Consider the following 22,112-nt stretch of genomic DNA (forward strand, 5'->3'; position numbering starts at 1 on the left):
TAATCTTGCTCTTGACGGTTGTGATTGCGATATTAGGAATAGGTGCTTCTTAGTTCCTTCGTCAGTATAAATCGTGTGATTTATGACACTGCACTGTAAGACATGCAAATGTATAATCATGCAAAGAAATTGTGCAACCCCCAAAACATGTAGAAATACAAAAGTACAGCCCAATCTCACACGATTCCCGATTACTCTACATTTATCGAACTTTCTTTATGCCTGGAGAGGTTACAATTCTGCTGAATGAAGCAGTTGCTAATGCAGCAACAATCAATACGATTAAATGCAGTTGTGATGCCTAAATGAGAAACTACAAATTAGGAGACGAGTGCGTAGGGATGGTTTTTGTATACAAACACAGTTAAATGCACTTGGTACTCACTCATGCAGTTCCTGGTTTTTACAAACTGCTGAGTGACGTGTATGATGAAATTATAGCTGTACATTTTTAATGACAGCCGCCAGCACATTTCGTAACACCCGGTATTCATGAGGGTCCCACAGCAGCTTTTCATTGTAGAACAGGTATACGGTGGTAACTTAGAAAGTGACACACTTTTATTGATGACTAGACATTTATTGAGCAGTGTTATTATCCATCAAACTACCTTAGAAATACAAGCAAAAGGTACAGCATTTACAGTCACATGAGAAATTAAAACTACCAGCAGTGTCCACCCGACTGCAGTTTGCAAAAGAGTCACTGTTAACATGTCCGCATGGGACAAAAGTGATTGTGTGCATACTAATATTTTATGAGGGATTTACATTTGTACAGTATTTGCTAAAACAACCAAAAGAGTAGGTAAGATGATGCTTTATTTGAAAAACGTGCTTGTAATTTGCAGCGTGGTACCATAGACATATAGGTGTAAAACAAAAACAAGTTTGCACCACACAGATGCGTCGTTGGAATAAAACCGAGTTTCGGATCTGACTAAAGCATGACCACGGACAACCTACATCAATATTAACCATGTCCACAGGCAGAGTGCTGAATGTGAAGTGGGGCCTATGTGGGCCAAGACAGACTGCTTTAAAGAGGCGGAATCTGGAAATGTCCTTAATAGGTGCAGGGCTGGGGAACTACTAGTCCTATGTCATACTCACCTGACATGCAACGTCAGCCTACCTTTGTGAATGGCAACACAATTAGGAGTATACAGTAATATACAATAAATAACGCCGCATGGTCTAATCTGTAGGGCTCTGTTCCCTCAGCTATTGTGCATGACGCAGTTGCCAATGGTTGGGAAAGCAAGAGTCACAACTGAGATTTTACACCAGATACATTCCACCAACCAACTATCAACATGCTGAAGAAAACATTTTGCATCACTTTTTTTTGTGTTAAAGACGGGAGTCATTGTATAAGCTTTACTAGCCAAGGCAAAAATGTATTCTTCCTCCTATTATCCCTACAGAATACGATTCATCAGTCTTTTCCAACGTCTCCCAAAACAAAGTTTTAATTGACCTGGCCTATTCTCTGCAATGGATGTCCCAGCTAGGATGGATGCTACTTCAGGCTGTAGTGCAATTTTTAGGTCTCTTCTACAGACTGTTTTATCTGTCTATTGTGAATCACTCGTATCCAATTCATAACATATACCTAGAGTGGGCTATTAATCAGCCCCTTGCTCAAGCTTGGTTGGCTTTGTTATCTCGGGTCTCTTCTCTTGATTGAAAGGCTTCCCTCCTTATTCTTGTGTTTGTCCCAAACAGGAGCATTTTGTTCTGATTGGAGAGTTGAAACCTTATGTAGGAAATGAGGTTGTTAGTTGCGCAGGATGTGAGGCCTGCACAAGTAATAGGTCCCCAATTCTGGATGCTAGGGCAATGCATGTATGCTAGGGATGACCTTCTGCCCCGGTGGCATGTATATGATATAAACACAGGTGTGCTTGCCTGAAGCCACGGGCCCGGGCCCGGGCTTTCTTTCCTTGCAAGGGATGCTCCTCTGCCAGGTAATCTCTTGTGTAAAGCCTTTGTGGATGTTAAGGCTGATCACGTATATATACGACCATGCATGGTTGTGGTAACCATACAGGCCAGGGCTGCTCTTGTGCCAAGACTACTTAAGTATGTCATTTTTTATACTGTACCAGGAATGCTCAAGTCTTCCAAGCTGGTCTTATGCTCCAGGGAGAAGTGTGAGAAGGCTACTCAAGTATGTCGTTGTGCTCCACCTGCACTAAGACTGTTTCAGAGTTCCAGGGATGCAATGAAACCCGTGCCATGTCAGGCCACAGGGACCAGGACTGTGGTCATGTGGCAGGACTGGCTAAAACTGTCCAATATGCATGCACTAGCACTGACTATGTCTGCCAACAAAGGCAAATGTATCACAGCTGTCAATGAGTTCCATATGTATCTAGCTGTTCCACGTCTTCCCTCTGCTCACATGTGCTTGATATTGGCACCTACAAGGCCTGCGCACATGTGCCAAGGCGACCACTGTACCAGGCCCTCTCACCTTTGACAAGGCTATCTTACATGTCAGCGCTGCCTATATGTTCTAGGGCTTCTAAAATTAAACAAGAATACCACATTTGTTGGCACGGCCTTCTGTGAAAAGGCTGCCCACATAAGCCAAATGGCCACATTGACAAAGGTACCCATATTTTCCAGGAATTTTCAAGTTTATCATCATTCTTGTGATGAACAGATACTCTTGAATGTTAGCTATACTGCTCAATGTGCCACCAGCAGAGGCTTGCTCTCACACTTCTCTCATGTCAGGTCACTATGTTGTTAGTATGAGGGCTCCCAGAGGGTTAAGGGAACTTCTTGCATCATGAACCCTGACTCTTAGTTTGAGATGACCTCTCATACTCCTCCTCCCAGCAGAAAAGTCTTACTCTCTCAGCAGCTGCCTTTCTGGTGCTTGAGTCCTGCTCTACTTGTCTTTGGCCACAATACCTCGAGGGCCTCAGTGTGCTTTAACAGTCTGCACTTGCTCTGCCTGAATAGTCTATAATGTACAGTCAATCTAATAATGTGCATGGGCTTAAAGCTGTACCAAGAGTTTGGACCGCCTCAAAGAGAACCAGCACAGGTTTTCAAAGAGTCAATGTATTTTCTGTTGCAGGAGGTTTAAGGCTGGTGAGCCTAGATAGGAGCTGCAACCCTGAATCTCAATATAGAAGCCAATGCCCTTGTTCTAACTTAAATATGCTAAAATGCAATGAAATTACACATCTGCTCAAATGTATACAAAAATTAAGGAGGTAGGCCTTAATCAATGGGTCAAACTGTCATTTTCCTAGCGAATCTGAATTCATGCTGTGCCCTAAAGCAGACTCAACTGCACATTGGCTTCTATGTTGAATGGCTGACAGAAGGTTGTACCCATTAAGAGCTTTGCCTCATTTCTGCTCATTTCTACTTAACATGATCACAATAGGAATATAGAATACTTTTCAGCAATGATTATTCACTCCAACAGAAATAAAATGTTTGCTTAAGAGTGACAAATGTTCTCCTATAGCCAAAATACATTTAACCCAGAGCATGAACGAAAATGTTAGAACACTTACGTAGGTCTCACCACACAACCAAATAAACATTTTAGCAAACTATAATATCATAATAAGCAAACTTGAATTCACAACTAGATTTAAACCACCATCCCTCCAGAAGCAAAACACCCAAAGTATGCTAATTAAATAGGGAATTACCATGTTCTAGTTCCTACAGTGGGGTCATATCAACCAGCCAGTAGACAAAGATATAAAACCACATTTCAATATTACGTGCTGTTGTCAACTCACTGTGGACAAGGCAGATGTTGTTGACAACACATGATTTGTTATGTTAGAAGTTACTTACCTTTTTGTCTACTAAATGCTCACTTAAAACTGATCAGCTGATCAATGCATTTAATAAATATTGTATCTTCCAACATAAACATGTAATGTAAGTCTTGCCTATCGCATCACTCTGATTCTAAGTAACCTCCATTAATTATACCATCTTTTCCCACCTGTATCATGGAAATGCACTGTACCTTAATTTTACCATTGATTTACTTACTATACAGGCTGCAGTCAAAATATCAAAGTCCTCCTTTCTTCAAGGCTGAGCTGTAAAGGTAATTTTACATTGGCTCTAGCACCACTATGCTAATCCCTAGCTGATTAAAAACATGGCTGCGTACGTGAGAAAATAGAAGCAACTGCAGGCACATTAGTGAGAGGGAATCCCAATCCTAATTAGCTTTTGAAAAGCATGAGGCCTTGAAAAAGAGTGATGTCTGAACTTTTTTGAAGGAGAGGAATTTTTCCAGTTTTTAGATTATCTGGGTGGGGATATGAGAGCCTGAATCATGCCTTCAATCAAATGTTAATATACAAATACCAGGCACACTGGAAATGAACAGGTAGGCAAATACCACTATACCACTGTAGAGATAAAAGAAATATGCAATACATCATGCAATTGGAGCATTGCTAAGAATGTCTACAATTGAAGCACATAGGAAGGGAAAGCCAATCTTGGGTGGTGGCAGCCAAGGGCAAATACCATTTAAAAAGTTATTATGTAAGTCAACAACAATGATATTCTTTTGAGTATAGTAAATGATGTAAAAACTAAAAGCATGTTTTTAAAAAAAAATTGAGTTTTAGATCAAAGCAAGATGGAGAAATTGAAAGATATTTACCTGAATTCATTTTCTCAGTCCATAAGATATGACATAGCACTACTGAGTTGATTAAAAGTGTGTTCTTCATAAAGAGTGAGCAAACACATAAAATGCATCAGAAAATGAATTTGTCATAAGAGGTCAAAGTGAGAAAAAGATAAAGGAAGCCCTGAGAGGGGTTTCAGATTTAAAAGTGAAATTAAACCTATGCCCCCCATATTTGTGACAAGATTGACACAATCCATAAAGGAGAAAAAAAACCTATGACATATACAACCAAATGGTGTACAAGAGACAACCAACATATCAGATTAAAAAAACATACGCTGAAAAACTAAAAGCATCTTTGGTGAATGTTCTACTGTATATTACCCATAAATAAAGAAGACTCACTTACTATGCCCTAGTTCCCACATTCATAATTCTAATACAAGTCTACCCAGCACTCTGGAATGTAACCTAGGTAGCACATCTGTAGTTAGACAGTCAGACTTTACATTTGTTCACTTACTTCCTCTGCCCTAACATTTCTACTCAAACTTCTTGAATAAAATAAAGCAAAATGTAAAGAATTTGAAATGTAGACTAAAGATGAGTGAAACCTGACAATCCTTTTTTGCAATGTTATTTTTTGCAAAATTAGGCATATTATGTGAAATATATTTCAACAATATCTCCATTAACTTTTCTCAGTGATGGTAAACCTGCACACAAAACGTCACATGAGAGAAAGGCAGGAGAATTGTTCTAGAAGAAAATGTCTAAATTGAGGAGAAAATATCTTTTGGCAAGGGATTATTTACTTGAACCAGTCTCGTACGAGCAAAATTCATCCAAAATTTTGCTTTACTGGAAATTTGGGTATATTTCATGTATTGCGAAAATTGCCACGTATGCAAGATTACTCCAGTGTAACAAAGATTTCACACTAGCATACTACAGGCATAACAGAGTAATAACTCCCTTTTATAGTGTAGTGTTAACAAGACATATAAAACATTACACTCAACTTTTAACCATATTATAAAGTAGTCTTTAAAAAACCAGAAAAAATTATAGAAGCCTAACTTAGTTAAATAAATATTGGGGGCCTCAATAAAGAAAAGATTAATAGAGCTCAATATGTTACATGTTCAAAAATGTGTTGCAGAGAGAGAACATTGTTCTATTATAATTCTTTTAAGAGGAGCAATCAGCACCGAGTGAACTTATGGGTTTCAAAAATTAGCTTTTGATTTGGAGTTTGCAATTAAAGAATAATTCTAACTCAGTTTTAATATCTGTTGGTGCCATGTCAGCATTCAAGGAGCATTAGTAAAAAAATACTAGACTTGAAAAAAAATCTACTAACAAAAAACACTTGTTGGCCAAGAGTGTTTCATACATGATATATATATCCACAAACATAGAAGGAAATATTGGAAATAAGCTGTTCAGAAATATAAAACAGCTGTAACTTGCAAAACAAGTGTTTGGATTCCCATCTTCACTAGCAAAACTGGCAGTTCAGTGAGCTTTAACATAACTGATGAGGAGACTTGGAAAGGGTACTTTCAGTTTCATATCTATTTGGCCCATTGCCTATGGACTGACTCCAATGAGAAACCTGTTTCAGTAGAGTGAAAACCTGCTGATGTGCAACTGCATTGAAATCGTAGGCTAATTTGCCCGATTAGTGAAGACAATAAAAATGAAGGATTCCTGTTCTGCTGCAGTAAACTAAAAGCTTCCTGTTTTACTGCAATAATATAACTGCTTCCAGTTCAACTGCAGTGAGGGGAACATTGGCGAGGCAGCAGTACTGTAATATGCTCTAATACTCATTCTTCTCTAACAACTTTCTTTCTGGAACAAAGTTCTGTGCATCACATTTTGAAAGTACAGTTCTGTATAATCATAGTTCACTGAATGTCAAATCTTTGAACATGACACAGTATTGTTTTCCAAAAACAAATGCGACAGCAAAGGAACACCAAGGTCAAAACATGCTACTTCAATCCTCATGCATTGACTTAACTAGTGGATACACAGTCATGCAGTCAATCACAGCCAATGGCATTTCAGAGGAACTGTCCATCCTGATACTGTTGCTGACATGTAATAATGTCTTGTGTGGTACTCTTGACAATTACAATTCTCTGGAATTCAACTACAGGGAAGGCACATGAATGGGGTCTGATTATTAATGCATGTAGTAAGACTGTAATTACAAAATGTGATAAACTGTGCAATTCTAGAGATGAGAATAGACTACAGTGCAGGCGTGGAAAATCCCACCTTCTATCTAAGATTGATTTGAAGGTGTGTTTATTCCTTTTAGTGGAAATCCTGAATACTAATTCACAATAATTGACCCAAAAGGGCTAAAGTAATCTGATGTTCCCATGTGCTATTAATAATTATATTTTACAGTGCAGGTTCGTCGCTTGTCTCCCAATGTCATTTCCCTTTAAGATAAGTTTATTTAATCTTTTTACCTTTTGACTGTAAGAAAATAAGTAAAAAAGAGAGACATAAAAGACCCTAGTGAGTAAATAATGAGAGAAACTGGTCTGCTTGCTCCAATAAAACTCATTCCTATTAAAGAGCAATTGGTTAAGTGAGTCTCTAGTACAAGTAAACACAAGCAATGGTCAGCAAAGGTGAGCAACAGGATGTACAACTCCACGCTAGAATCGAATTTGCCTGTGGACACAAGCGACACGCAATTTTCTCACAAGAAAAACAAACCAGTAATAAAGAGCGGTACAGCACAGCTTCAATGGCATGCTTTCAACATGCTTGCACACAATACTTCTCGGAGTGAGGCAGAAGTGAACATACTACATAGCGGTGCCTCACCTGGACCTGTCTGAAACATTTCCTCTGAACTCACACAACCAGAGAGACCCTCAGCACCAATGCGGACTTTATATGCTGCTCCTGGTGTCAAACCCCTTAACACAAAGAAGCTCCAAGTTTCATTTACACATTCTTTTTTCCAATCTTCTTTACCTGAAAAGATGTTTAGGAAAACAACACATTGGAGTAGTCCATTCTTAAATTCATTACCCAAGATGCCCAAACCCTGACCAAAGTTACATGACATAATGGAATCTAGTTTTGCTTCCAGGACAGTGTTGCCCTGTGTACACATGCAACAACCCTTTTTTGGGGACACATGCATAGCCCATGAGAGTATCTGCCACGAAATTCTAAATAGACTTCTAATTATTAATGATTTCCAATCACTGAGATCAAGGTGTGTTTTTTATTTTAGTTTTTCATTTAGCTATACATTAATTGTAATCCTCGTGCTGTAAGCCTAGTACAAAGACTCAATTTCAATTATGGCAGAAGATTTTAAAGTGAAGGTAGTCGTCCAACACTCATTGAAATAATTCAAATGAAATGATTAATTGGATTGGATATTTCTAAATCTATCAGCAGATTTTGAAACGGTGAGTATAGGTGCAAAAAGCAATCGACTTATTGGTCAATAAACAATGTAAGCCGATTTTAAAGTAGTAGGACAAACTAGATTTGCTAGATGAAAGCCTGCTCGACTTTCTCATTTAGGGCAACGAAAGAAAAGAAAAATATGACTTTCCAAGTACATGCCTTATGGAACACAAAGAGACAAACAGAATAGTTTATGACCACACACGATGAAATACACTGGGAGACACACAATATCATGCCCCACGTAGCTGAATGCTCATGGTTGCAAGCATTATAAAAATAAATGAAAGTTGTGCTAAAATATATTTACAGTGAATGTGATTTGCATCACATTCAATTGAAAAAGTATTTTGCAGTAATATTGCAAATAACCGAACAACTTCTTACTGGATGCTTCACCAGATTCAACATATTCAACATATAACTTCGTGGTGGGGCCCTCATATTCCCAAATGACTGTTGCGTACGTCGCAGCCGCAGTAACATTCCTGATCCTTGGATAAACTGGGCAGACTGAATACATAACAGAGAAACAGAAACAGGTTCATTTTGATCTCTAAGCACTTTGATGAACATAGGCTTATTTGTTGAAGAAGTGCCTGACAGCTCAGACATTGCCTTAGAACATTTGTAACATGGCTACCCTAATGCAAGACCAATCATGCCAAGAAACGAGCATCATGGTGCCAAAGATCTTGTAGAGACAGACTGAATGGCTGACTACAAGCTATGCTATTTGTAACATAAGCAATAGTATGCATTAATCGATGTAATAAACCATGACTTTTTAACAAGTTATATAATGAGAAAAAATGACAACAGTACCCTTGTAGAATGTTGAATGGACAGATGAAGTTGCAAAAAGAGTTTCTGAATACCCTGCAACACCAGAGAGAAGAAAGATAACAGAGAAGAAAGACAGGGTATCATTTCAAAGAGTGAAAGTGGTTGAATTTATACTGTAAAGTTCATGCAAAATTGTGGTCTTTTGGACAGCAATAATGAAGAAGTGAGGGTGGTGCCTAAATAAATCAATGGGTTCATGCACCTGAATACACAGCAGGATCGACATGTTTTTTAAAGAGAATGGCATTCCCAACAACAGCGCTTGTTTCAGAAAGAGGATTTTAGATCTCTGTTCAGATCATGCTGGAAGTATAACTGGATTTTGGCCAGTATGGTAACAGTTTTCCACAGGCACGGCCCTTCCATTAGGGCAGAGGGGCCATGCCCCCCCACCTTTTGCCCCTCATGAAGAGTGTCTGTCAGGATGCACAAAGGTCAGCCTGACAGACACTCTTCATGTTCAGGTCAGACAGCCAGGAGCAGACATGCGCGATTTGCGCAGATTCCTGGCTGCCTGAGCTAAACTTTGATGGGCTGAGGAGGTCACAGCTCCTTTGGGTGTGACCTCCTCGGCTCAGCAAAGGTGCCTCGAGGCCCTCCCCTGGGTGACGAGGAAAGCGTCACCCTTTGACTTCGACCTAGGAGCTTCAGGCTTAAGCCTTGAAGTGCCCAGGGCGAGTGTCAATCAGTGACACTGTCACAGAGTGAGGTGGGGTCAGCAGTCTCACTGACCCCATCCCATTCTGTGACGAGGCTGGGACTGCTGCCTTCCCTCATTGGCTGAACTAAGGTGAGCCAATGAGGGAAAGAAGCAGTCCCAACCCTCCTGGGACCTCAGAGGCTGAAGGTAAGTGTGTGTGTGATGTTTTTAAAATGAATGGTGCGTGCATGCATGTTTGAATGTTATGAGCGTTGTTAATGGATGTGCCTGCGTGTGTGTGTGAAAGAATGAGTGTGTGTGATCTTTTAAAATGAATGTTTGGTGCGTGCGTGCATGTTTGAATGTTATGAGTGTTAATGGATGTGCGTGGGTGCCTGTGTGAAAGAATGAGTGTGTGTGTGATGTTTTAAAATAAATATTTGGTGCGTGCGTGCATGTTTGAATGTTATGAGTGTTGTTAATGGATGTGCGTGATTGCGTGTGTCTATGAAAGAATGAGTGTGTGTGAACTCTTAAAATGAATGTTTGGTGCGTGCGTGCATGTTTGAATGTTATGAGTGTTGTTAATGGATGTGCGTGCGTGCATGCATACATGTCTGTGTGTGAAAGAATGAGTGTGTGTGTGTGTGTGTGTTTGCTTCCCACCCGCCCCCCTCTCTCCTAAAGCTGCCGGCCGCCACTGGTTTTCCAGACACTATTTCTGACACTCAGTAGCTCCAATGTAGCTCACATGTAAGAGTATTAATTAAGATAAAACATAAAAACGGTGTTGGTCAGATGGAAGCCCAAAGCAGGTTAATCTTTCCTCAGTTAATGCTGTGTCTTTCGTCCAATTCAGATCGGTAATGGCAGCCCTGAACACATACTATTAAAGCCCCTTGTGTGGTGTAAACCTACCCTTAGCAGAAATGTACCAACTAACTAATATGTCAAAGCTTCTATTTCCAGACCATTGTACTGTGGCCCCAGCTAAATGTAAAAAGGTACATTGGGGTTAGTCAGTCTGTTTAAGCTGTTAAATCTGTTTCCAAATTTAAGTGTCAGAGCACAGGTACAGAGGCTGTTTTGCAGTTTCCTGGTGCCCAAAGTAAAAAAATGTCAGAACATTGCTTCTAATTAAAGTAAAATTATTATAAGATCAATCAAAAACATATTCTTTCTCTCACAGAACCAAACAGTCCAGGAATCACTTACTTAACGGGATGATTAGAATAGAAGTTTCATCCATTTCGAGAAATACCACAAAGACTGACACAAGATGCCTAACTCAGTCCATAGATGATGTTGTACATCGGGTACCGACAACCAAATCACTTAGGGACATGCATATGGGGTGTTATATCTTCTACGCACATAAATGTACAGATAGGGATGCTAAGCAAGTAAGGGTGAACATAAGCAGTTTATTATTATTATCAATTTGTAGTTTTCCAGTGTAGAGATAATCAACAATGTGGGTCTGATGGTGGTGTATAGTGATTCGCCCACCAAAGTAATTTTTTATGTCAGGCATATTCTTTCCAGTGAAAGCCATAAAAATAATATGATTTGTGATGATCCCAAACATTAAGAATGATCAGTGTGGTGCACACACTAGAAGAAAACTCACAGCATATGATAGACATTGATTTCATAATGCTGCAACCATGCCATCATAGCATGGCAGACCAGCAGACATTACTGCTTCTGACTAAATGTATTCCTGCCATGTCCTTTCACTTAGAAGCATTTCCATCTGGAAACCTATAATACAGTATTCAGGCAATGGCTGGGCTAGTGAAGACTGTGACAGTCTCACTGAAGTGTGCATCATGTCTGACATCTTTTTTCAAAGATTTAAGATGATATGCCGAGTGCCTTGTGAAATTCAATTAAGATAACATAATTTGTGACATCACCACGATTGTGAAACTGCAGTATCCAGTTAATGACCCACATCATTTTAAAACAACTTTTTTTTTCTCAGTGTATTTAGGGTTCATAGCTCACATTGAATGAATAAGAACAAAAAGAGGCATAACTGTATTTCCCCTCTAACAATGGAAATTCTTGAAACACAATCCTCCTCCAAGAACTTAACACCACATTAAAAAAAATACTGCATTAATATGCGTAAGTATTTCAAGCCACTGGAGTGGTCTGTTTGATTATACGCAATACTTATGAAAAAGCTAAAAACACTATTGGCCCACAAAGGAATAAATAGGCAACACAGCCACACTTATCTACCATGTTCTAAATGGGCTTCAGAAAAAAGGCTCAATCTTGCATACTTCAAATCACATAAAGCCTTTAGGTTTACCTAAATAAGTGATTATTAGTGTTAGACCTGTCAGCCTTAGGGTGGTCTTCCCCCACTTTTTGGCCTACCTGCCTCATATTTTTGCTGAGTCTTTCTATTGGCCTTAGGACTCTGAACCCTTTACCACTGCCAATCAATGCTACAGTGCATGTGCTTCTCCCCTAAAACTTGGTTTGATTGATGTATTCACACTTGGCACATTGAATTTACTTATAAGTCCCTAGTACAGTGTACTACATGTGCCCAGGGCCTGTAAATTAAATGTGACTAGTGGGACTGCTGCACTGATTGTGCCACCCACTCAAGTAGCCCTTAAACTTGTCTCAGCCCTGCCATTGCAGAGCCTGTGTGTGCAGTTTACACTGCCATGTCGACTTGGCATTTAAAACCTCTTGCCAAACATTTAAACTCACCTTTCATTACATGTAAGTCACCCCTATGTTAGGCCCTATGTGGCCTATATGGCAGGGTGATAGGTAACTAAACGGAAGAACATGTTCTTTTGAGTTTTACATGTGCTGGTAGTGAAAAACTCCAGAATTCATTTTTTCATTACTGTGAGGCCTACCCCTCTCATAAGTTAATACTGGGGATTTCGTATTACATTTATTAAGTAGTAATTCCTAATTGACAAGGAATAGCTATGTCATGTTTAGCATCTATAGAATTGTAATGACAAATCCTCTTTAATGGTAAGGTCAGATTTATTATTACAGTTCTGAAAATGCCACTTTTAGAAAGTTAGCGTTGTCCTGCTCTTAGCCCTGTGTGCCACCAGCCTGTCTCCAATACAAGTCTAGGGTGGAGTGACAGCTGGTTTCCTGCATTCCCTCTAGACAGCCTCACACAATGGAAGGGTAGGTGTGACTGAGTGGCCATCTGTATGTTGATGGGTCATCCTGGGCAGGATGGGAAGGAAAAGCTGACACACCTGAATAGGCAGGGTCCTGCTCACACACCAAGGAATGCTTAACCCCTTACAGTAATTCTAGAGCCAGGGCAGGAAGAAAGGACCTCTGAGCACTTCTTTGAAGTCACCTCCACTTCAAAGGCACAACCTGGTATAAGTACTGGACCTCTGACCCCACTAAAACAGTACACTTCTTGACCTTTGGATACTCTGCCGGGAAGGACTGCTGTGCTGCTACAAGGACTGATGCTCTTTTGGACTGCTGCTCTGGAAGAACTGCTTTTCTGCTGTGCTGACCTGCTTGCTCACGTCTCTTCCTGGGTGAAAAGGACAGGACCTACACCACTTGAACCAAGAGTGACTCCAAGAGCTTGTCTGCTTGCCTGCTGTTTTGAAGTCTCAGGGACATGAAAGACTTTTACAAACTCTACACCAGCACCTGGGCTCTTGCCAACTGTGTACCCTGACTCCCAAGTGATGTCAATCCAGTCCTGGGCCCTTGGAAGTGGGTTTTCCTGTGCTGAACCAGCAGAATTCATGCATCAGTTGTATGGCTTGACAACAACACATCTCCTTCATAGTAAAAGGGTTCTACTGTGCACCTCGATGACGATGCATCCCTGACTGCACAGATCAGAACTGATGCACCATCTTCGCAACGCCCCACCTGCACTTCACATTGGATCTTTGATGCCCATGCAATTCTCCTTACAAATTACTTATTGAGCAGGGCAAACTTGGCCCCTGTAGCCAGCCCGCACTTCATCGCAGTCTGCCTGAATGTTTGGATTTTCCCAGGTCTAGCATGACCAGATAGCCCCAATTGGTGCTGTAAGTTTCTAAGCACTCTAACTGTAGATGAAAGAATGATTCCTCAACTTCTAATTATTATTTTTATTTTTTTGGTCTTGTTTTACTCATAGAAATATAATCTACTTTTCTAATTTGTTGTGGAGTCATTTTGTGGTGTTTTCATTGTGTTACTGTCTTAAGTGGTGCACAAATACTTTAACATTGCCTCCAAAGTAAAACCTGCCTCCTCTGTGCCAGGCTACTAGAAGGTGAGCACAGGTTAATTTATGGTGTGTAACTGACTTACACTGACTAGGATTGTGGTCCCTACTTGGACATGGTGCATAACTCTGCCAACTACTGACCCAATTTCTAACAATAAGACTTTCATGGTACAAGAAGATCCACTTCAAGCCCAAAGGGGGGGCAAGGGTGTTTGTAACCAACTGACAAATTGCCTGGAGGACATTCATGATTTGATGCAAAAACGGTCTTTCAATAGTTATAAAACAAAACGCCTGCCCAAGGGCCATGTAAATCACTAACATCTCCAATTCTCCTGACTGGAACAGAAGAGAATCCACCAAAGCTGATGAGGAAACACCGTAAAGTTTTCTCTTTGACATCAACCAATCCTTTATTCCCAAAGTAAATGCCACCATCAGAGTTTATTTCAACATATACAACTCATTTGACTGTCTTTTAACTTTTACCCATTTGCACTAGAATTGCCATCTGTTAGCTGGTATACTCTATATCTGTCACAAAGATCTAGAATGAAAGGATCCACAGTCTACAGAAAGCTTAGGACCATACATTGTACAACTCAGGTAACTGAGGATCATGCACTCGTAGATGGGGGCAAGTATCTGTTGATCTGACAGACCCGTGAGGATATGATAAGCCAATTGCAAGGGAATGGAGGACGGGATTACAGAGTCTTCACGTTACAAATAGTTGTAAGTGGGTTTTATTGGGTGGGCCTTCATTTGAAACTATTCTCCAACGCCTTCCCATTCACATGTATTCACCTTCAAAATTTCCTTCTTATTATATTTGATTGTTTTTGTAAAATCATTCTGATTTTGATGGGGACTATTCCCCCTGTCTCACCCCAGAAACAGTTTTCCTTTTCACTTGTATTTTGTGACATACAACATACTTTTGTACATTGTTGCCTTTATAGCTTCCATAAGATGTAACTTGAAAATACAATAAAGAATTGAGATAAACTGCCATACATTGACTAATTTGACTTGAAATGTTGAATACGATCACACCAGCAATGAAGTACATATATTGGATTTGATGGGAAAAAAGAGCCCAATTTAAGGCAGTATTCCTAATGCAGTCCATGGGCATGCACCAAGTTATCTTTCCAAGCTTTAACTGTTGCAACTAGAAAGCCAAAGTCTGAGCTAGTCATCAGAGGACCGGCTGCTACAACATTAGGTGCAAAAGACTTGGGCCCATTTTTATCAATATTTCATGCAACACAGCAAGCCACCTTGCTGCACTGCGTGTAAAGGAGAGGGTTGGAATGTGCTGCATATAACATTATACAGAGCATTCCTGCTCTCTGCCTGCACTGCTGCACAAACTGCTGCATAGTGCCCACACAGGGACCCTAGCACCATGGAAGAAGATGCCTGTGTTGTAGGCAGGATTGTTTTTGTACAGGAAGGGGTACCTTCCCACACTAAAACAATCCTCAGAGGCATTTTCCTCTTTCTAAGAGTTTCTAAGAGTGCCACATAATACAGCACACTTAGAAAGAGGAAACAAGGAGGAGGTAGATATTTCTCCTAATTGTGCCTCTGGTAGGGAAGTATACAATTCTGAGACATTCCCAGGTCTACCAGTGTTAGTAAATCTGGGAAGGTGTTAGAATGCATAGGTGGATGCATGAGAAATCCCAAATTCCAATAAGAACCCGCCCCTCTCACACAAAGTAACAGAAGGTGGAGATTTGACCTTGTTAGAAATGGGGTCTTTGGTTGGCAGTCAGGTTACCCCCTGTCCAAGCAAGGACCCTCACTCTAGTCAAGGTAAGTCACACACAATCCAAATTATCCTGTGCCCACCCTCTGGTAGCTTGGCACTGAGCAGTCAGGCTTAACTTAGAAGGCAATGTATAAAGTATTTGTGCAATAAATCATGCAATAACACAGTATAGCACCACAAAGATACACCACACAGTGTTTAGAAAAACATATAAAATGGAGGTCAAAACGATTAAGATGCAATAAGTATATGTTGGAAATATCACTATAAAACATTATATAAAATATCTTTAGTCTTTTAAAAGCAATAAATGTCTCTTTCAAGCACAAAGTACCTGGTTTGCGTTCAAAATCTCCGCAAAGAACCGCAGAGGAGGAGATGTGTGGAAAACAACGAGGAGTGCGCCAATTTCTCGGGCCGCACACGGCGATGCGTGGTTTAGTTTTCACGCAGGGACAGCTGTGCATTGATTTCCAGCGCTCGGTCGTGGATCCTCTTCGGGTTACTGGGTTTTCGGACGCCCCAGGGATGATGCGTGGATTTCCAGCGCTGACAGGACAGAGTCACAGGGGCTGTGTCGATCCAGTGGGTGTTGCGTGGAAATGTCTACCGCATGGCAGGTGCTGCGTCGATTCCTCCCTGGAAGTCGGGCTGCGCCATTCAGACTCGACTGTTCGTCGATCCAGTGGGCCGTGCATCGAATTTCCAGTTGCGAAGCTGGAGCTGCGTCAATCTCCTCATTGCAAAGTCAGGCTTCGTCGTTCCGGTTCGCCGTGAATGCAGGCTGTGCGTTATTTCTGGCAGGCTGTGCATCGATTTTCACCGCACAAGGAGTCCTTCCTGTAGAGATGAAGTCTTTTTGGTCCTGAGACTTCAGGGACCAGGAGGCAAGCTCTATACAAAGCCCTTGGAGAGCACTTCTCACCACAGCCAGAGAGCATCAAGGCAGCAGGGCAACAGCAAGGCAGCAGTCCTTCACAGAAAGCAGTCAGGGGAGTCCTTTGGGTGGCCAGGCAGCTCTTCTTGGCAGGATGCAGGTTCTGGTTCAGGTTGTCTTCTCCAGGAAGTGTCTGAGTTGGTAGGGTAGTTGTTTAAATACCCAAATGTGCCTCTGAAGTGGTGGGGACTTCAAAGAGTGGCTTAGAAGTGCACAAGGGTCCCCTTTCAGTTCAATCCTTTGTGTGAGGGCAGGCTACTGTCCTTTGACATGTAAGGGTCAGACCCTCCGTCCTCCCAGCCCAGAAAGACCCATTCAAAATGCAGATGTATGCAAGTGAGGCTGAGTATCCTGTGTTTGGGGTGTGTCTGAGTGAATGCACAAGGGAGCTGTCAATTGAACCCAGCCAGACGTGGATTGTAAGACACAGAAGGATTTTAGTGCAGAGAAATGCTCACTTTCCAAAAGTGGCATTTCTAAAATAGTAATATTAAATCCAACTTAACCAGTCAGCAAGATTTTGTATCACCATTCTGTCCATGCTAAATATGACTGTCCTACTCCTTTTAGATCAGCAGCTACCACTCAAACAGTATATGAGGGTAGCCCCAATGTTAGCCTATGAAAGGAGCAGGCCTCACAGCAGTGTAAAAACGAAGTTAGGAGTTTTACACTACCAGGACATGTAAACTACCTAGGTACATGTCCTGCCTTTAGCCTACACAGCACCCTGCCCTGTGGGTTACTTAGGGCAGACCTTAGGGGTGACTTATATGTAGAAAAAGGGGAGTTTTAGGCATGGCAAGTACTTTTAAATGCCAAGTCGAATTGGCAGTGAAACTGCACACACAGGCCTTGCAATGGCAGACCTGAGACAAGGTTAAGGAGCTACTTAAGTGGGTGGCACAATCAGTGCTGCAGGCCCACTAGTGGCATTTAATCTACAGGCCCTGGGCACATATAGTGCACTTCACTATGGACTTATACGTAAATTAAATAATCCAGTTGGGTATGATTCAATGGTACCATGTTTAAAGGGAGAGAGCATATGCACGTTATCACTGGTTAGCAGTGGTAAAGTGTGCAGAGTCTTAAAACCAGCAAAAACAGTATCATCTAAAAAGTGGACGGAGGCAGGCAGAAAGTTAGGGGTGACCACCCTAAGGCTGTCAGGTCTAACAGACTTGCTTTGCTTTACTGTAAATTTATCAAGCCACGCGGTGCCACACAAGGTGGCCTTGCATGGCTTCATAAATTTCATTTAGGTTTTGCATCGCCCTTGCGTCCCCTTGGGTGGTGCAAGGATAACACAAACCCTTGATAAATATGGGCCTTTGGGGGAGCTCCTTGCCATGGGTTTCTCACTTTGGAAAGCCATTCAATCAAATAAGGTTTGCTCATGTCTACACACGGTGGTTGTGTACAACTGCGTCACAACGGCTGCATAGTACAGTGGCACAGCTGCTCCTGGTTAGAAGTAGATATTTATTCTCTTTCAGGTACAACTCAGCTTTACAACTCTGCTTTAGTCCATTTCACAAAATTCTCTGAGTATTCTTTATAGAGGTATGTAGTGTTGTACTTTAGGTGTGTATGTACATGGTATTTTTATAGCGTGAACCTTGCCAAAGGGCAGCTGTCCCTTTTAAAGACCAGAATGCGATCAACGAGTGAAGGGAGAGGTAGATGGATATGTACTGTCCATGCAGGCATTTCGTGTAGCGGTTTTACTGGCTAATTATCAATGTGCCACAGGTAGTTAAACATTTACCTGGTGCATCACATAGTTTCGAGCCCTTGAACAATGACGTATTTGTTAGTATTTTTTCCTAAGGAGAAAAAACTATTCTGTTTACGTATTTAGTAAGAAAATATGATTGCCACTAGGTGGCAGCACTATCTAAGAATTTAAAAGTGACTTGCATGTGTTTTTTTACATGACAATTAATATACCATAAATCATACTTCAGCCGAGGTCTATTTTGCAAGACAAATTCCAAAACAGCAAAAAAGCGTGAAATTTTGCAAAAAGGCATTCACAATTCCACAGAAAAATGAGATCAAATCTTCAGAAACGGCGGTGATTTAACGGCGCCATGCAATGAATGATGTCGCAGTTTATCCCAAACCCCCAACAGGCGTCATCAAATTAACTAAAATTCTAGAATGCCTATTGCTAGATAGCGTGTATGACTAGGCAAAATCGAACAGTTTATCTTTCTCTAACGAGATGACCCCTTTACTGCAGCTTAAACTGATGCTACAAATTACCAGGCATGCTTTTACAGTGTCACGGTATTCGCAGCATTCCTGAATGTTTTAAAAAAAAAGCTAATTGAAATATTTAGGAGCTTATTTACAATACCCTCGCCCCAGATGTGCGTCACTTTTTGTGTGGGGAAAAAGTGACGCACCGGCGGTGCCAGAAGCTTGTAAATTAGGGCCAGATGTAGCCCGCCGTTTGCATGGAGCAAACTGCGAAAAACGCAGTTTGCGCCATGCAAACGGCCTCACCCAATGCTCATTCCCAATTTGGGAATGCGACTCGCAAATAGGAAGGGGTGTTCCCTTCCTATTTGCGACTCGCATCGCAATTCAGACTTGCTTTGTGACCGTGAATGGGGTCGCAAAGCAACTCGCAGTTACCACTAGTGTCACACTGGTACTCATTCGCAAAAGGGAACCACTGCCTACCCTGAAAAAACGAAACCAAATGGTTTCGGTATTTTTTTCATTTTGCAACTCGTTTTCCTTTAAGGAAAACGGGCTGAAAAATGAAAAAAAAACTGCTTTATTTAAAAAGCAGTCACAGCCATGGAGGTCTGCTGACTTCAGCAGGCCACCATCCCTGTGAGTGCAGGGACTCGCTATGGGGTCGCAAAAAGCGACCCACCTCATTAATATTAATGAGGTGGGTCTTTGCGACCCCATAGCGAGTCGCCGAAGGTGTCTGAGACACCATTCTGCATATGCTTTTGCGAGTCTGAAATTGAGAGTCGCACCGACTCGCAATTTCAGACCTGCAAAAGCATATCCTGCTACATCTGGCCCTAAGCTCCTTAGGCCCATATTTATACTAGGTTTGCGCTGAATTAGCGCCATTTTTTAATGCTAATTCAGCGTAAACCTAACTCCATATTTATACTTTGGCACTAGACACGTCTAGCACCAAACTTATGGATTTAACATCGTTTTCTAGACGTGAAAACCTACCTTGCGTCAATGAGATGAAAGGTAGGCATTCCCATCCAGAAAAGGATGATATGGCCTTTGTGCCATATTTATCCCCCGTGCTAAAATCCAGCATGGCCTTAAATAATGGCACTCAGCTTGCTTAGCGCCATTATTTAAAGCCTGTGTATGGGCAGGTGTAAGGGGACCTGTAGGCATATTTCCATGGTTAGAGACCATGGAAAGTGCCCACAGGTGCCCTTCCCTGGCCCCAGGGGCACCCCCACCCATACCAGAGGGACACAACAGGATGGGGGACCCATCACAGGTAAGTACCGGTAAGTTTTTTTTTTTATTTATTCCCGCTCGGTGGCCGTGACTTGGGGCCCCCTGCACATCTCTGGCCCCAATGGCCATGCCCAGGGGCTCCTGTCTTTCATAAGACAGGAGCCATGTCCATGGGGGTTGTGCGCCTGAAAATGGTGCTACACTACTTAGAGGCATTTTTCCACCTCTAAACAGTGTAGCACCATAATTTGGCGCACAAGCTCCGGTTTCCCCTACGCCTCCTCCGCCCTGTTAGCATCCTTTCCAAGGATGTTAACACGGCCTTAGCGCCGGCTAGCGCCATTCCATAAATATGGAGCCCGGCCGGCGTCTTGGGATGGAGCTAGCCGGTGCTATACTTTTTCACGCAAGACTGCACTAACGCAGTTTTGCGTGAAAAAGTATAAATCTGGCCCTTAGGGGCATTTTTATACTCCGTTTGCGCCGAATTTGCGTCGTTTTTTTCGACGCAAATTCGACGCAAAACTAACTCCATATTTATACTTTGGCGTTAGACGCGTCTAGCGCCAAAGTTCCTGGAATTAGCGTCATTTTTTTTGCTTGAACACCTTCCTTGCGTTAATGATATGCAAGGTAGGCGTTCCCGTCTTAAAAAATGACTGCGATGCATATGCGTCGTATTTATACTCCCGGGCAAAAATGACGCCCGGGAGTGGGCGGGTCTAAAAAACTCGCATTTGCGCCGGATTTTAGCGCCTGGGTCAGGGCAGGCGTTAAGGGACCTGTGGGCTCAGAATGAGCCCAGAGGTGCCCTCCCCTGCCCCCAGGGACACCCCCTGCCACCCTTGCCCACCCCAGGAGGACACCCAAGGATGGAGGGACCCACCCCAGGGACATTAAGGTAAGTCCAGGTAAGTATTTTTTGTAAAAAAAATTTGTGGCATAGGGGGGCCTGATTTGTGCCCCCCTACATGCCACTATGCCCAATGACCATGCCCAGGGGACAGAAGTCCCCTGGGCATGGCCATTGGGCAAGGGGGCATGACTCCTGTCTTTGCTAAGACAGGAGTCATTTCAATGGGGGATGGGCGTCGTTAAAAAATGGCGCAAATCGGGTTAAGACGTTTTTTTTGCCTCAGCCTGACTTGCCCCATTTTTAGACGCCCAAACGCCATTTTTCCCTACGCCGGCGCTGCCTGGTGTACGTGTTTTTTTTTCACGCACACCAGGCAGCGCCGGTCGGCTAACGCCGGCTAACGCCATTCAATAAATACGGCGCCCGCATGGCGCTTCAGAATGTCGTTAGCCGGCGCTAATTTTTTTGGCGCAAAACTGCGTTAGCGCAGTTTTGCGTCAAAAAGTATAAATATGGCCCTTAGTGTCTCCTTCACTATAGCACACATCTCCCTTCAGCTGGGATATGTGACCCCTTATATTTCCCCAGCACAGCTCTCAGCAGCCTTCCTACGTCGTGATCCCACTATAGGGTATGAGAGTTCCTGGGTTACTGATGGGATGACTTGTGCTTGGCATCATCCTGTGCCGACTGCTCAGCCCAATTTCATGGCTCAGCTTCCATTGAAATTGATCAGTACCCAAATCAGTGTCTGTAGTGATGCCAGGCTATGGTAAAAGCTGCCTTTGGGGCTCCACGTCTTTGGCCTCGCTCATTCCTTATGTACTTCTGATGTTTCAACACGTGAAGGTGTGGCTTATGGCTAGTGCTGCTGATTTTGAAACCTAGACACCCAAGTCCAAATCCCAGCCCAGGATATTAGCTCAATATTGTGTGACTCTGGACAGCATCACTTAATCTCTCTGTGACTAACACAATGAGAAATGTAATACGAAAATACATTTATGCATTCACCGCTAAATTAATACCAAATACATTTTCTCCAGAGTAAGACAAAGGAAATCTGATTGTACAATATAAGCTTTCAAAAATCTGCAGAAAACTACGAAATCTGTGTTTTCTCCAGAACAATCCGCACTGCAGATTTGAACTGCTCCTTCCTCTACCCAGCCAGGGGGCTCAAAAAGCTCCCTTGCACTCTGATATGTTTGTTTGCTACTCATGGCATTCCCACCTTCTTAGACAAAGGGACATTA

At 42.1% G+C, this 22,112-nt stretch overlaps 1 protein-coding gene across 23 annotated transcripts in view; it reads right to left on the bottom strand.

Moving 5' to 3' along the window:
• Window positions 1-22,112, bottom strand: part of LOC138287896 (neuronal cell adhesion molecule-like) — a 799,924-nt gene that overhangs the window by 40,720 nt on the left and 737,092 nt on the right. For 10 of the 23 annotated variants that reach the window (XM_069228863.1, XM_069228868.1, XM_069228866.1 and 7 more), the window contains 3 exons: window positions 8,915-8,968; window positions 8,477-8,602; window positions 7,490-7,642 (listed from right to left, as the gene is read on the bottom strand). The exons of 8 other annotated variants lie outside the window; for them this stretch is intronic. In XM_069228863.1, coding sequence (XP_069084964.1) covers window positions 7,490-7,642; window positions 8,477-8,602; window positions 8,915-8,968 — 333 coding nt within the window. The remainder of the gene's footprint in view (window positions 1-7,489; window positions 7,643-8,476; window positions 8,603-8,914; window positions 8,969-22,112) is intronic. 5 more of the 23 variants (XM_069228870.1, XM_069228869.1, XM_069228867.1 and 2 more) reach the window with 1 other exon arrangement.

The sequence above is a fragment of the Pleurodeles waltl genome, chromosome 4_1 (assembly GCF_031143425.1).
Source record: "Pleurodeles waltl isolate 20211129_DDA chromosome 4_1, aPleWal1.hap1.20221129, whole genome shotgun sequence".
Classification (NCBI taxonomy): domain Eukaryota; kingdom Metazoa; phylum Chordata; class Amphibia; order Caudata; family Salamandridae; genus Pleurodeles; species Pleurodeles waltl.